This window comes from Panthera leo, chromosome B3, assembly GCF_018350215.1.
Source record: "Panthera leo isolate Ple1 chromosome B3, P.leo_Ple1_pat1.1, whole genome shotgun sequence".
Lineage (NCBI taxonomy): Eukaryota > Metazoa > Chordata > Mammalia > Carnivora > Felidae > Panthera > Panthera leo.
Window position 1 is genome coordinate 59357831 of NC_056684.1, and position 15943 is coordinate 59373773.

The 15943-nt window shown below is 36.5% G+C and overlaps 1 protein-coding gene across 4 annotated transcripts in view; it reads right to left on the reverse strand.

Annotated features, from left to right (window-relative positions):
* Window positions 1-1582: 1582 nt before the first annotated feature.
* Window positions 1583-15943, reverse strand: part of WDR76 (WD repeat domain 76) — a 61280-nt gene continuing 46919 nt past the window's right edge. For all 4 annotated transcript variants that reach the window (XM_042942176.1, XM_042942175.1, XM_042942174.1 and 1 more), the window contains 4 exons: window positions 10471-10688; window positions 9827-9979; window positions 8152-8205; window positions 1583-2303 (listed from right to left, as the gene is read on the reverse strand). In XM_042942176.1, coding sequence (XP_042798110.1) covers window positions 2048-2303; window positions 8152-8205; window positions 9827-9979; window positions 10471-10688 — 681 coding nt within the window. In that variant the 3' untranslated portion in view covers window positions 1583-2047. The remainder of the gene's footprint in view (window positions 2304-8151; window positions 8206-9826; window positions 9980-10470; window positions 10689-15943) is intronic.

The following is a 15943-nucleotide window of genomic DNA, read 5'->3' on the forward strand; positions in this document are numbered from 1 at the left end:
CCAACTTAAAAAAAGAGAGAAAGCAATCATAACATACGAATAATTACAGAAGCCATAAAGCTTTAAACAAGTCTCTGGGAGAAGTACCTTTCACAACAGATTACAGTTTAAGGATGTCCTAAGGGAGACAATTTTCCTTTATGTGCTTTGTAGATTTAAACAATTACTCCATTATAGAGCTTATCACTGAGAAACAAGTCCCCACTCACTTTCCTTCCTTCCTGCATTGCATCAAGAAGACAGAACTCTATTAACTGGAATTAGATATAAATAGTACAGTTTATGAAGCTAAAATGGCAAAAGAAACCACAAAAGTGACAAACATCAAGAATTTGCTAACATTTATTGCAGAAACCGGGCAATTACCACCAAGGATTCAAAGCTTAAATGATGGTACTAATTTCAATGAGAGTATTTTTCAATATCTTTAAAAAACAGCACTTTTCACAAAAGTAGCCACACTCTGGGACCTGTGAAATGAAGTGGTGTAGAAAAGGGAAAGGGGGGAAAAAAAAAAAAAGAAAAGAAAAGAAAAGGGAAAGGAGCCTACAGGCTTCATTTATTATCTCCAGGGCAGTTTAATAGAAGTCAACCTCACTTAGCTTTCCCTTCCATTTCATAAATGAATATTTCCATTTCACTTCCAATTTCTATAATCCTCTCATCAAGAAAACAGAATTCTTATTACTTATAACCTATTTAATAAACTAGGCCTCAATAATTACAGAGAAGGAAATTATACATGTGACTTTATTTCTGTGATACACAATTTGAGAAGACATTTCCTCTTAGAATTCAAACATATTGCCAAAAACTATAATGGTCCTTCAGTAGTAGTTTGTCAATGAAGAGCAACAAGGTAAATATCTAGCAAAAAGGTAATATCTTACAGTAATGTCAGTCACTGATTTTGTAGCTACCCTTCCAACAACAAACACTTTCAAATTGCCCTAACTTCTAGGGAAAAAAAAAATTTATGACAAAAAATGCCAAAAGTCGTTTTTCACAACATTTCCTCCAAATATGAATTAGGCATGAAGGTATTCACTTAAGAAGATAATAAATCTCCTCTGGAGAGTTTAAAGACAGGGATAGGTAAGTGTATCTGAGACCTTCTAAGGCAGGAGCTTTCACTTCTTAAACCATGACCTACAGCAGTACCACAATAATAAAGACATATATTTTACATCAGAATATACATGTGCATATATACGTACAAATATGCATGCATATATAACTAAGTTTCACAAAACAACCCTTACTCTATGTTTCCTATTCTTTACTATTTCTTTCCTTTTCCTTTTTTTAAACTCTGGTCATGGCTAAACTGATTTCATGTGAATAGCTATAAACCACAGTGTGGAAAACACTGGTCTGAAGGCAATCTCACCCTGGCTTACAAGGGTCAGGCAGATCCAAACCTTGTTCCTAGAAGACCTAGAATTCCTCAGCCATGTCTCAAGAGCCATCTAGAGGAGATCAAAGGGTCAGCACACACAGACCCAGGCCCTGCCCGAGTCAACTAAGGCTTCTCAACAATTATCTTGGGATTTCACATAACACTGAATTTAAAGGCGGGGGAAAAAAGAGCTCTCTATTTAAAAAAATTAAAAGTTTGAAAATCACTAAGTTAGGATCTCTTCCAGTATATGAGTCTAGAAATAAATATTCACTCCAAACTATAAAATAAACCACAAATCCAAATGTCACTATCAAAACCCGTATCATTAAACCACAAAAACTTTTAATAATAACCAAAGCTTTGTAATTTATAATGCTAGAATTTCTCAATATACTGCCTGATTAAAGTGCTGAAGCAATCATAGCCTCCCCTCAAATTCCCTCCCCAACCTACAGAAACAACTTAAAAGCCTTCTCCCTTACTAAAAAGTACATTCTGCTCACAGTTCTTACTAATAAAGCAATTTTATATTTGCTAAGAAGAACATATGAACAAGTAAACAGACCAAGGCACATGAATTACTAGGCTCCTTAGACACTGATTTGAACAAATTGGTGTTGCTAAACCAAACACTCAGCAACTTTCTTAATTCATAAAAACATGTATCTTCCCACTGGAATTGCCTCCAGCCATAATATACCGAGTTGGGTGCATAGCATTGATGGAACACACAGAGACAAGGCATTCTCCACCAAAAAAAGAATGCACCTGCTTTCCTGTCTCATGGAAGATTTCCACCCGTCGTGGATGAGCCATGCTGCCAACTATGACACAGTCTTCTTGTTTAGGGTCCCACACAGCCTGGAACCTGGTCAGCCATCGCCCAGTGATGGTGTTGTGCCTAGTGAAAAAAGCAAGTTTTTTAAAGGTAGTAAGTGTTAAATAACTGAAGGCAGCAATCGGCAGACAGTAAACATGGCAATGCTCCTAAATGCTGGTTTTCTCTGCCAAGCTTCTCATTAAGTTACTGAGTTACCATCAGCCTAATCTCATCCTTCATATAAAACTGAACACTAGGGGTGCCTGGGTGGCTCAGTCAGTTAAGTGTCTGACTCTTGATTTCAGCTCAGGTCATGATCTCACAGTGCAGAGCCCGTTTGGGATTCATTCACATTCTCTCTCTCTCTCTCTCTCTCTCTCTCTCTTGGGATTCATTCACATTCTCTCTCTCTCTCTCTCTCTCTTTCTGCCCCTCCCCTGCTCACTCTCTCTCTCTCTCTCAAAATAAACAAATAAACTTAAAAAAAAAAAAACCCTGAAAATTAGTCCCTTCATGGTTGTTCCTTTCTTGGGATGCCTGGGTGGCTCAGTAAGTTAAGCATCCAACTCTTGATATCGACTCAGGTCATGATCTCACAGTCTTGAGATGGAGCCCGGCTGCACTAGGCATGGAGCCTGCTTAAGATTCCCCCTCCCCCTCTCCCTCTGCTCCTCCCCTGCTCATACATGCATGTACTCTCTCACTCTCTTTCAAAAAAAAAAAAAAAATGAAAGTGAAAATCAGGACAGAGATGATGTCTTCTGTACTTCTGAATCTCCAGTGCCAAGTACAGTGGTTTGTACTCAGTGGATGGTTACTCTCTGTTAAAACAGCACCTTTTGGGGGCACCTGGGTGGCTCATTTGGTTGAGCAACCAACTCTTGATTTCAGCTCAAGTCATGATCCCAGGGTTGTAGGATCAAGCCCTGCTCAAAACGGAGCCTGCTTAAGAGTCAGTCTCTCTCTCTCTCTCTCTCTCTCTCTCTCTCTCTCTCCCTCCCTCCCTCTGCCCCTCTCCCCAACTCATGCAATCTCCCTCTAAAGTTAAAAAAAAAAAATAGCACCTTTTTTGTTCACTATTTCCTAGCTCAATAGAATCCTCACCCTTCCTTTTTTTTTAAACATACAAATAGAAGAAGCCCTAGAAATAAGAAATATATAATCCAGGTTATTGCCATTTTAATAGAATCTATAATCCCGTATTTGTATTCCCCTGATAACCAAACCCTGAGATCATTTTATATTCCATAAATTTTTAAGTAAAAATATATTTGGGGCTCAAAGAAGTCACAAGAGAAATTAGAAAATATCTGACAATGGAGCACCTGGGTGGCTCAGTCAGTTAAGTGTCAGACTTGGGCTCAGATCATGATCTCATAGTTAATGGGTTCAAGCCCCGTGTCAGACTGTGTGCTAACAGCTCAGAGCTTGGAGCCTGCTTCAGATTGTGTCTCCCTCTCTGCCCCTCCCGAACTCATGCTTGCTCTCTCTCAAAAATTAATATTGAAAAAATTTTAAAAAGAAAGAAAATATCTGAAAAATTAAAAATGAAACACAACATACCAAAATTTATGGGATGCTACAAAAGCAATACTAAGAGGGAAATGTATAGCAGTAAACACTAAAGTCTCAAAATCAACACACCCTAGTTCCTCAAGGAACTAGAAAAAGAAGAACAAACTCAACCAAAAGTTAGAAGAAGGAAGGAAACAATAAAGATTAAAGCAGAGCTAAAAGTCAGGTCATGATCTCACAGTTCATGAGTTCGGGCCCCGCATCAGGCTCTGTGCTGACATCTCAGAGCCTGGAGCCTGCTTTGGGTTCTATGTCTCTCTCTCTCTCTCCTTTCTCTGCTCATGCTCTGTCCCTCTCTCTGTGTCTCTCAAAAATAAACATTAAAAAAGAAAAATTTAAAACAGAGCTAAATGAAATGGAGAATAGAAAAACAATAGAAAAAAAAACAAACAATAGAAAAAAAAAAAAAACTAAGTTGGTGTTTTGAGAAGATCGACAAAATTGACAAGCCCTCACCTAGATTAGGAAAAAAAAGTGAAAAAAAAAGAATAAAAGATAAAATGCAAGTAACTGAAATCAGATATGAAAGCGAGGACATTAAAACTTATGTCACAAAAATAAAAAGGATTACAAGAGAACAGTACGAACAATTATATGCCAACATATTGGTTAACCCAGAAGAAATGGCATTTCCTCATGGACCGAACCGTGAGGAAACAGAAAATCTAAGCCTATAACTAACTACTAAGGGGATTAAAACACCAATCGAAAACCTTCCAATAAAGAAAAGCCCAGGACCAGATGGCTTTGCTGGAGAATTCTACCCAACATTTAAAGAATAAACACCAATGCTCATCAAATTCTTCCCAACAATTAAGGGGGAACTTCCAAATTTCTTTGAAACCAGCACTGTTCTGATACCAAAACCAGAAAAGGACTCTGCAAAAAAATAAAATGACAGACTAACATCCCTGATGAATACTGATGCAAAAATCCTCAACAAAATACTAACAAATTGAATTCAGTAGTGCATTAAAAGGATTATACACTATGATCAAGTTGGATGTGTATCTGGAATGCAAAGATGTTTCAACATACAAAACTCAAATGATTTAATATACCACATTAACAGAATGAAGGACAAAAACCATGAGATCATCTCGATGCAGAAAAATCGTTCGACAAAATCAATACCCTTTCATGATAAAAACATTCAATAACTAGGAACACAAGGAACTATCTAAACATATTAAAGGCCATATACAAAAAGCCCACAGCTAATATCATACTCAATGGTGAAAGATTGAAAGCTTTTCCTCAAAGATCAGGGAAAAGGCAAGGATGCCCACTCTTGCCATTTCTATCCAACACAGTCCCGAAGTATGTTTCTTACCAACATAAATCTGGTAGGACTAGAGACACTAATCTAAATGCCAGGTGTTCACAACTGTACAGGTAGCTAGATCCTACCTGTGAGACATCACCATTACACCAACAAGCATTTGATAAGGGGGACATTCTGAACACTCACATGATGATCAATTAGACAAGAAAAAGAAATACAAGGCACCCAAACTGGAAATGAAGAAGTATAATTATCTGTTTGCATGACACAACTCCACACTCACATAAAATTCAATTCTAAGACTCTACACTCACATAAAAAACTGTTAAACTAAAACAATTTCAGCACCATTGCAGGATACAAAAATAAATGTACAAAAATCAGTTGCATTTCTACACATTAACAATGAACAATCTGGACAGGAAATTAAGAAAACAATCCCATTTACAAAAAAAGAATAAAATACATAGGAATAAATTTAACCAAAGAAGTGAAAGATTTGTACACTGAAAACTACAAAACACTACAAAAACAAATCAAAGAAGATACAAATAAATAGACATCATGTCCATAAATTGGAAGATTTAATATTGTTGAAATGTTCTTAACTATTCAAACTGATCTATAAATTGAATGTAATACCTATCAAAATCCCAATGGCATTTTGTACAGAAACAGAAAAATAATGTTAAAACTGATATGTAAGCTCAAAGGACCACAAATGGCCAAGATAATCTTTAAAAAAAAGATTTTTTTTTAAGTTGGGGGCCTCACACTTCCTGATTTCAAAATATACCACAAAGTAACAGTAATTAAGATAGAGTGGTACTGGCATAAAGACATACAGTCCAACGTAACAGAGAGCCCAGAAATAAACTCTCATGTATATGGTCAAATGACCTTCCATAAGGGTGCCAAGACCACACAATAGGGAAAGGGGAGTGTCTTCAACAAATGGTGCCAGAAAAACTGGATATCCACATACAAAAGAACAAAGTTAGACAGTAATCTTACACCATATACAAAAATAACTCAAAATGGATTAAAGACTTAAACATAAGACCTGAAACAAAACTCCTAGAAGAAAACATAGTGAAAAAACTTCAGGACATTGGATTTGGCAATGATTTCTTGGATATGACACCAAAAGCAAAACAGACAAATAGGACTATATTAATCTCAAAAATTCTGTGCACCAAAGGAAACAATCAACAGAATGAAAGGCAACCTACAAAATAGTGTAACTCCTACAACTCAAACTAGGGGCGCCCAGGTGGCTCAGTCAGTTGAGCATCTGACTTCAGCTCAGGTCAGGATCTTAGTTTGTGGGTTTGAGCCCTGCATTGGGCTCTGTGCTGACAGGTCAGAGCCTGGAGCCTGCTTTGGATTCTGTGTCTCCCCCCTCTCTCTGCCCCTCCCCTGTTTGTGCTCTGTCCCTTTCTCTCTCTTTCCCAAAATAATAAATAAAAAACATTTTTAAAAAATTGAAAGCAAAAATGACCCATTTCAAAAATGGGCAAGACTTGAATAGACAGTTCTACAAAGAAAATACATAAATGGCCAAAAGCATATGAAAAGATGTTCAATATCACTAATCATTAGAGGAATGCAAATCAAAACCACAGTGAGATATTACCTCACACCCATTTAGATAATCACTAACAAAAGAGCAGAAAACAAGTGAGGGGCACCTGGGTGGTTCAGTGGGTTAAGTGTCTGACTCTTGACTTCAGCTAAGGTCATGATCTTATGGGTTCTTGAGTTCGAGTCCTGCATCGGGCTCTGTGCTCATGGTGCAGAGCCTGCTTAGGATTCTGTCTCTCCACTCTCTGCCTCTCTGCCTCTGTGTGTGTGTGTGTATCTCTCTCTCTCAAAATAAATAAATAAATAAACTTAAAAAAAAAAGAAGAAGAAGAGAAAAGTGATGAATATACAGAGAAATTAGAACCCTGGTGTACTGCTGGTAGTATCAGAAAGTAAAATGTATAGCCCTTACAGAAAAACAATATGGAAGTTCCTCAAAAATTAAAAAACTCCTCCTTCTGGGCTATATACCCAAAATAATTCAAAGGACCTTGAAGAGATATTTGCACACCCATGTTCACTGCAGCATTTACAATAGCCAAAAGGTAGAAACAACCCAAATGTCCTTCAACAGATAAACGGGATAAAGAAAATGTGGATTACACATACAATGAAATATTATGCAGCCTTAAAAAATGAGACCCTGTCACATGCTAGAACATAAGAGAACACTGACGACATGATGTCAAGTGAAATACACTAGTCAAAGAATGACAAGTACCATGATTCTACTCATATAAAGTATCTAAAGTAGTTATAAGTACTCATTAAGTGTCAAGTAGAAAGGTGGTTGCCAAGGTCTGGAAGGGAGGGAGAAGGAAGAATCAAGGTTTAATGGGTATAAAGTTTGAAAAAGGAAATGAAGAGGGACAATTTATGAGAAAGGAAACAAACACACTTAAATGTAGCTTCCACAGACTATAAAATGCATGAAGCAACAATCAACATATTGCATACCCTATTCCCAACTCCATAAATACTCACAAAGAGAGACATCTAGGAAGAAGGCATTGACGCAAGTTGGATGTAAAATACTGTACATACATTAAAAATAGCAGATGCAAAAAAAAGAAAGAAAGTAACCAAAGAAAGTAAGTGGGAAGGTGGGGAAACCATTTAAGCTCACAACAAACAGGTATAAACAAAGAGAGCTTCAGCTGGCCTCACAGTGGGTAAGTAGTTACAATCTTCTTTAATAAGATACCATAAATAATTCAAGTGGAATACAGTCATCCACCTTAACCAAACAGAACCACCCAGCTGTAGAGAACAGCTACTGACTAAGAGACTGAACTTCTTTAAAAATACAGTGAACCTGGAAGCAAGAACACTTCTAAACAGGATAGGAACTAGCAACCTAGGACACTTAATGTAATACAAAAATCAGACTTATTACATCTCTTTGATCATCAGATGTCTAATGTATGCACTCTAAATAGCTGATAGCAATCCAGGGTCTACATTATTCAGCATATGGAAACCTACCTGATGGTAGTGAGCAGAGGAATCTGAGAGGATATACAGCTGCTGTCAAAGATTCTGCAAAATAAAGATCAGGAATAAAGTAACACCCTTTTTACTGTTTCTTAAAAATTTTCTGAAACATCAGTGTATTTAACAAGCTTTTCATTGGTTCATGATATGAAATATGATTGCTATTTTAAAATATATAGGATCAGGCTTTAACAAAAATTACAAGAAATATTATAAAATTCAGTGCTTTATAGTTTAGTGTAGAAATAATTTATTTAAATGCTATTACCCCAAATGTAAAATGCACATTATAAAGTGATAATCTGGTGAAATCTATTAGAAATCACAATATAGATCATATATAAAGGGATATGGTCTGAAAATGTACAAATAACCTAAAAGTGCATGCACATATCAAGAGCAATTCCCCCATGAGACTCATTAGTGAGGGACTAAACAATGTCATTTTCAGATGCTGGCAAGACTATGACTGACCAGCAACCAAGGGGAGAAGTTCTTGTGGGATAACTCAAAGAGTCCAGAAGCCTCTACCAGGTAGAGAAAGAAACTACCCACATCACACCACCTCCCCCTTCTTTATGCACCTAGCTATTCCAGTGCAGTTTCTTGGCACTAGAGCTTATTGCCTACTTAGATGACCAGAAAGGTGAATCATTAACAGCTAATGTAAACTCTACAGTGCAAATGGAAAGAAATGGGAAAAATAGGTAGCTTCTGAGACAAAGAAAACTGTATGGGTGGAAAAGAGACAATGGGCTGCCACTGCCTGGTGACTAAATCTTTTAATGCATTACCTGGGTAATGCTCACAGACTTTACTAGAAACTAACTGGGTATTTGTCACAAACCGAAAACCATGCTCTTCCCAATAGAAGAGTATAACAGAAATTAGGTGCCTTTCTAGAGCTGGGCCCACAATATATATTCAACAGATACATTCAACAGATACTGTCTATCCACCAGTCATATATTTCCATCCAGTGTCCTACTATTCAACCAATGAATTCCAGAATCACTTAAGGTAAAAACTCTCATAAAATAATAAATGCTTACAATGCTAAGCAAAACCAGGAATTACAGAAGAGAACAAAATCATTTCCTTTGTGGTTGTATTAACATTCTTCACATCTTTTTTATTGGCACTACATTCTAATTTTTGTTCAACTGTTTACATTTCATTTTTAAAGCCATTTTAGGAAGTACCAAAAAGCTAAAACCATAAAACTGTAACCAGTAGTTTGTACAGAAGCCCAATTTTTGCTATCTTTTCTGCCTGCCTACACTCAGCATTTCACATGTAAGGCAGACCCCACTATCCCCAACATAAGAGTTTGTCCCTATGCTAAAATTATCTTTCTTCCAACATTATCACAGCCTGGTTTTATTGGGAATTCTGGGATTGCTCAGGGCTCAAAGGAAAGCCTGACATCTACTTCCTGAAGTAGCTATAGACCTTTCCTGCTGATCTCAAGGAAATTTCCAGGCCCAAAAACTTTTGAAAAGCCATTAAATATAGGTTATTGATCTGGCTAGGAACAGAGAAATGGCTACAAAACAATAATACTAGCAATTCAATAGGGAGCAGTAGTAAAGCTACCAGTTTACTGACACAGTAGCTACAGACTCTTTAGATTCCTTAACAACACATTTCTATCTCCCCAATTTACCTCAGCTTACAATCAGCACATGTGGTCACTACTCTGTTACCAGTAAGAGGTGAAAAATATGCAGAAGCGATGCTCTTTGTGTGTTCAGTCAAAGAAATCAAAGGCTGGCTTCCCCTGGGATTCAGGTGCCTTGCATCATAAATATGAGTATCCCTGTAAGGGGAGAATAATTCTCAGTTTTAGTGAGCTCTCGAATAGTGCTGAACATTAATTAGACACTCAAATACTCATTACACTGAAGAACAATTAAGACAGAACATTCTAATCTGTAATAATTTTACACTGTGTAGACAACAAGATTCTACTTGGTTTTCCAATCTGAGAAAAAAAATGAACACAGACCAACAAGTTCTATGTCACATACAGGTTTTTTTATAAGTTTTCTTCTCAAGAGACTAGAATTAAATGCATGTGATGCCACGGAAAACAAAAATGTGTTCTGGTTTAATATTTTCACTATTTATTAAATCCAAAAGAATCTCTCTTTTAAAAAAATCACATTCAATAAAACCTCAATTGGTGTAGAAATCAAAATTATTTGACCATATGGGGTATCACAAAAGTTGGAGATCTTTGACATCCAAACTAAAGCAATATTCCTAACTTTAAAAGGCCTGAATCACAAAACTTTATGAAGAACATACCTCAATCCTGCAGTGATAAAATACTGTCTATGCACTGGGTGGACATGAACAGTTCTTATTTTTCTCAGAGAAGAATTGATAAGCTTCTCATAAGAAGTTCCAGGTGTCCGTCTATCCACCAGCGATATATTTCCATTCCAGTGTCCCACTATTAAAGTGGAAGCATCTTCTCCCAAGAAGTCAAAGGAGGAAAAGCTACTTCTTTCATCTCTACATACCTAAGGATATAAGTAACAACTTATACAACACTCTCCTTTTTAAAGAAAACAGATGCATAAATTCTTTGGTAAAAATCTATGAAACACTTTACCTAATAATCTCATTTATTCTTCCATCATCCCACAGAAAGCACCAGGCAGAATGATCACCCCTTTTTACAGAGATGAAAACAAAGGCACTGATCAGCTGTGAGACTCCCCTACAATCAAATGGCCCATCTACCCATGTCAGGGTTACATGCCAAATCTCTTAAATCCACCAAACCTCAGTTGCAGATCTACCCTGTGACACTTACTAGGAAATGAACTAAATATGAATTCTACCCAATTCAAATACCTTAATATATCAAGGAATTTTGCCACCTAAGTCCAAAAAAATATAGCCAAATGTTCATCACCTACTCTTGGTAGAAGTGTAAATAAATACATAGCAAATTTCTGACAACCAGAGTACACCTATCAAACTATTTAATGCTTGTACTCTCTGACCCAAAAATTTATCTAAGATATATATAAAGTTGCCTACTGCAAGACTGCCTACAATAGCAATAAGAAGCAACCTAGGGGCGCCTGAGTGGCTCAGTGGGTTAAGTGTCTGACTTCAGCTCAGGTCATGATCTCACAGTTCATGGGTTTGAGCCCCACATTGGGCTCTGTGCTGGCAGCGCAGAGCCTGGAGCCTGCTATGTGTTCTGTGTCTCCCTCTCTCTCTCTGCCACTCATGCTGTCTCTCTCAAAAAAATAAATATTTTTTTAATTAAAAAAAAATTTTTTTAAAGAAGCAACCTAAATGTCCACCAAAAGAGGCCTGGTTTAATAAATGATGGTACATCACTACTTTGAAATACCATGAAATGCTAAAGAGAATGAGGTAGATTTGTACTATAATCTCTCCATACTAGTAAGTGAAAAGAGCAAGTTGCAAAAAAAGTATGTATACAGTATGAATCCATTAGTACAAAATTACATGGTTGTAAGTATATGTGTACTTTCTTGAAGCATACCCAAGAACTACAAGGCTTACTTCTGCAGAGTGGAAATGGGGAAAAAGCAGATTTCCTTTGCACACCCTATTTACTGTAAATATGTTATCATAAGCATATATTAATGTTATGATTTTTAATCACTTATAATCCACAGTACTATTACTTTGGGCTCAGGTCTCACACACATAAAAAATAAAAAATAACAGTTGTAGAATGTGTCAGACACAAGTAAGAGAATAACCACAATTTGCAACATTGAATCACTAATTGCTGGTATTTAGTTTTAACGTACTATTATAAACTGAGATTAACAAATTAATTAACTGAAATCATCATAACCCCCATACACCCAAAAAGCCCAATATACACAAATGAAACCTGAAGTATTCAGTCAGTATGTTAAAAATGGTTAAGTGCAGGGGCTTAAGTGCAGTGAAGTCAGACAGACCCAAGTGAAAACTCTAGCACTACCATTTATGTTCCTGAGCAAGCTAATAAACCTCTTTACCTCAGTTTTCTCAACTGTTAAGTGAGGATAACATTATTTATTTCATAGAGTGTTATAAGGCTTAATAATATATATAAAGCACTCTCAGGTAAATGTCTAACACAAGGTAACTGCTCAATCAGAAGTAACAGGAGCACATTACTTATGCATGCAACTTCATGGATGAATCTTCAAAGTATTATACTAGCTGAAAGAAGTCAGACATAAAAAGCTACATACCATATGATTCGATTCCATTTACTTGACATTCTGGAGCAAAGTTATAGGGACAGTAATCACATCAGTGGTTGTCAGGGGCTGTGGGAAGGGGGAGGAGACTGACTACAAAGGGTCATAAGGTAATTTTTTCAGGTGATGGAAATTTTCTCTATATTGATTTTGGTTGCATTACACGGGTGTACACAATTTGCCAAAGCTCATAGAACCATACACTTAAAGGGATAAATTCTACTACATATAACTTATACCTCAATAAACCAGACTTAAAAAAATATATAAATATACACACACATACACACATATATATAATATATATATATATATATATATATATATATATATATATATATATATATATATATATGGGAGGGCCTTGGTGGCTCAGTGGTTAAGAGTCCAACTCTTGATCTTGGCTCAGGTCATGATCTCACAGTTGAGTTCAAGCCCCACATCGGGCTCTGTGCTGATAGTGTGGTGCCTGCTTGGGATTCTGTCTCTCCTCTCTACCCCTCACCTGCTTGTGCGTGCTCTGGCTCTGAGAATAAATAAACTTAAAAATATATATATACATATATAGGGGTACCTGGGTGGCTCAGTCAGTTAGGAGTCCAACTCTTGATTTCAGCTCAGGTCATGATCTCACGGTTTCATGGATTCAAGCCCTACAAATACTGGGCTCTGACCATGCAGAGCCTGCTTGAGATTCTCTCTCTCTCTCTCTCTCTCTCTCTCTCTCTCTCTCTGTCCCTCCCCTGCTCATGCTCTGTCTCTCTCAAATAAACTTATATATATATATATATATATATACACATATAAACTTATATATATAAATAACCTTATATATAGAGAGAGATGGAGATATATATATATATATATATATATATATATATATATATATATATATATATATATTTATATATGGAGAAATCATATGTGTGTATTGTGTGTGTATATATAGATAGATAGATAGATAACCCAATTAAAAATTAGGCAAAGAATCCAATATTTAAAGAAATCAACATTTCTGTAAAGAACTACAAATGGTCAATAAGCAGATGAAAAGACACTGAGTATCAATCATTAGGGAAATGAGGATCAAAACCATAATGACACAGGACTTCATACTCACTAGGATGGCTATAGTAACCAACAATAAGTGTTGGCAAAGATGTGGAAAAACTGAAACACTCATATATTGTTGATGAGTGTGTAAAATGGTAGAGCCAGTATGGAAAACAGTTTGATAGTTTCTCAAAATGTTAAACACGGAGTTACCATATGCCCCAGCAAGTCCACTCCTAGGTATATACTCAAGAGAAATGAAAGCTTATGTTCACACAAAAGCTGTACATGAATGTTCATAATAACCTTATTTTCAATAGTAAAAAATGGAAACAACACAAATGATGAAAATGTGGTATATCCATACAGTGAAATATTATTCAGCCACAAAAAGGAATGAAGTAATGACATTTCACAACATGGATGAACCTTGAAAACATTGTTATGTAAAAGAATACGGGGCGCCTGGGTGGCTCAGTCGGTTAAGCATCCGACTTCAGCTCAGGTCACGATCTCACGGTCCGTGAGTTCAAGCTCCGCGTCGGGCTCTGGGCTGATGGCTCAGAGCCTGGAGCCTGCTTCCCATTCTGTGTCTCCCTCTCTCTCTGCCCCTCCCCCGTTCATGCTCTGTCTCTCTCTGTCTCAAAAATAAATAAACGTTAAAAAAAAAAAAAAAGAATAAAGTCACAAAAGACTACAAATTGTATGATTCTATTTATATGAAATATCTAGAATAGGCAAATCTAGAAAGATAGAAAGTAGATTGGTGGTTGTCTGGGGCTGGTGGGAGAGAGAAAATTGGGACTACCTGCTAATGGGCAAGGGGTTTCTTTCTGGGGTGATGAAATATTTTTAAATTAGACTCTGATAATGGTTTCACAACTCTGTAAATATACTAAAAACCATTGGACTTTAACTTTAAATGGGTGAATTGTACAATACGTAAATTATATGTCAGTAAAGCTGTTTAAAAAATTAAGTAGTTATTATTAAGTGACTGATATGATATACACATACCTTTAAATTTCAAATTCCAACTTTCTTATAAGAATAAAGACAAATATAAAACAGAACATGACTTGCATAGATAACTACATGGTTGTACCTTAATAACCAAAGTGTTATCATTAAACAATTTGAAGAAGACTTTTGACAAAAATTATCTCTTATGTAAAAGATTAAGGCATAAAATTATACCATCAATTAGTATTTACAAAGCAACTTCAGTGATGGCCTTGTTCTCTTTGTTGTCTATTACATATAAATTGCTCTTACACTGAGGACTTCTAGAAACTTTAAAAGTCACACTTAAGATAAAGGATAAAATCCTACATCTAAATCATCCTAAACTTCACAAAGATGAAAATCCATACTATTAAAAAAGTTTGATTTGTAAGAATTATTAAGGAAATTTGATACAGTTAAGCAAATTTGAAAGCTCACTTCAAATAGTATGATTATGGTAAGCATTAAGCAGTAGATATTTAAGTAGTAAACTAAAATGTAATCACTGGGATTACATTAACAGATTTCTCAGCCTTTGGAAGATTCTGGTGCATTGTGCCAGAAATCAAAATGATTACAAACCTCCAAGGTTTCTAGGTCATCTAGGTAGAGTGTCCCTGGGAGAATAGTGGTCCTGAGTATGAGCCCAAGATCTTCAAACTATTCTTTTTTGTTTTTTAATGTTTATTTATTTTCTAGAGAAAATAGAGAGAGTGTGAGCAGGGGAGGGGCAGAGAAAGACGGTGACAGAGGATCCAAAGCAGGCTCCATGCTGACAGCAGAGAGCCCAATGAGGGGCTTGAGCTCACACACCATGAGAACATGACTTGAGCTGAAGTTGGATCCTTAACCAACTGAGCCCCCAAAGGCCCCAATCTTTCAACTATTCTTAAATAGACTTCAACTTAATTTGACCTTGCAGGTGTTAGACTGGCCCCCCTACAATAATTACTTTAAACGTAAATGGTCTAAATGCTCCAATCAAAAGACACAGGGTAACTGAATGGATTAAAAAAAAAAAAAAAAAACAAGACCCATCTATATGCTGCCTACAAGAGATTCATTTCAGACCTAAGGACACATACAGACTAAAAGTGAATGGATGGCAAAAGACATTCCATGCAAATGGAAAAGGGGAAAAAGAACCAGTGCAGCAATACTTCCAGCAGACAAAATAGACTTTAAAACAAAGACTGTGGGGTGCCTGGGTGGCTCAGTCAGTTGAGCATCCAACTCTAGATTTTGACTCAGGTTGAGATCCACACTGAGTATGGAGTCTGCTTAGGATTCTCTCTTTCCCTCTCCCTCTGCCTCTCTCCCCCACTCACATGCTCTGTCTCTCTCAAAAACAAAAACAAAATATTGTTACAAGAGACAAAGAAGGGCATAATGACAAAGAGATCAATCCAACAAAAGAATGTAACAATCATAAATATCTATGTACCCAACACTGGAGCACCTAAACACGTAAAGCA